Consider the following 1,147-nt stretch of genomic DNA (forward strand, 5'->3'; position numbering starts at 1 on the left):
GCGGTTCGGATCAGCCGACGAACGTCGTATGGCGTTGCTTTGGGTGGTCTTCCAGTGCGTTTATTATCATTGTGTGTATTGGGATCTCTTAAGAACGATGCAATGGCTGTACGTGATCGACCTATAAGTCGTTCGATCTCCTTTTGGCTTTTTCCGGCAGAGTTCAGGGCCAAAACCATGCCTTGCTCTTCCTCGGTGAGTTTCGGTTCCGCTGGCATGCTATAATGACATTTGAAATGAACTAAGGGCGGGAAATTGATTTACTTAGTTGCTAGAACAAGAAAAACGTGGTTTTTTGTCATGAAAATGCTTCAAATCGCACTGACGGCGGAGTGCCAAGTGGTTTTTCTGATTTGGCGCCTTTTTTAAATAGCGTCGTAGATGTGCCTTGCTTGCGCAGTGTACGCATGTCCCGCGTTCGAGCCTTGGAACAAGCCGTTGTGATGTGGTCCCGTTGTGATTCCCAGCGCAGGATCTGCTTCCAGACTGTAGTGCGCTTGGCTCCAGCGACACCGGGGAAGAATGTGTCGATGGCGGACTCCATGGAATGTTCTTTGCGCCAGTTGATTATACGGAGCTTTTTCTCGTAGGTATGGTAGAGGTTTTTGTGCTTCTTGGGCATGCGCTTGATTTGTTTGATACTAGGGCGCCCGGTGCGTCCGCCATCGAGCTGAGTTGGCGCCATCATTGAAACTAGCCGCCTTTCTGCAAATCAATGTGAACTTATAAATTTTCATGGGTATAGGTTACAAACGAGTATTGCAGAAAATAATATATTGATTGAATAAGTATTTACAGGTTTTTTCCCTTCGCAACAGACATGTCAAGTACGGTAGTGATGTTTCGCAACTCAAACGTCATCAAGATGTCTTCTCATGGTCTTCATGGAGCTTAAACGACTTCGAATTCATAGCATTATTCTTCTAATATGCTTGTCGGTCTCCATTTTATGGTGGTCTTATACTTATTGCCAGCACTAATACAGGTCCCCCCACACTACGGGAAGTTTGACTGCGCCAACATCGCGACTATCTATTGCGATACGGCATACCCCCCTGGTTGCGTCGAGGGCTACGATGCACATTCATCACGATCAAGGGCTCTATCGAATGGAGGGCGGGGGCTATCTGCAACTTGTTGCCCGCCT

The 1,147-nt window shown here is 47.3% G+C and overlaps 1 protein-coding gene across 1 annotated transcript; it reads right to left on the minus strand.

The window, feature by feature from the left end:
* Positions 1-298: 298 nt before the first annotated feature.
* H310_11305 (hypothetical protein) lies at positions 299-685 on the minus strand (the record flags this gene model as incomplete). Its single annotated transcript, XM_008877914.1, has 1 exon — positions 299-685. The coding sequence occupies one exon, from the start codon at positions 683-685 to the stop codon at positions 299-301; it is 387 nt and encodes a 128-aa protein (XP_008876136.1).
* Positions 686-1,147: the final 462 nt, after the last annotated feature.

Source organism: Aphanomyces invadans (assembly GCF_000520115.1).
Source record: "Aphanomyces invadans strain NJM9701 unplaced genomic scaffold supercont1.30, whole genome shotgun sequence".
Classification (NCBI taxonomy): Eukaryota; Oomycota; class Saprolegniomycetes; order Saprolegniales; family Verrucalvaceae; genus Aphanomyces; species Aphanomyces invadans.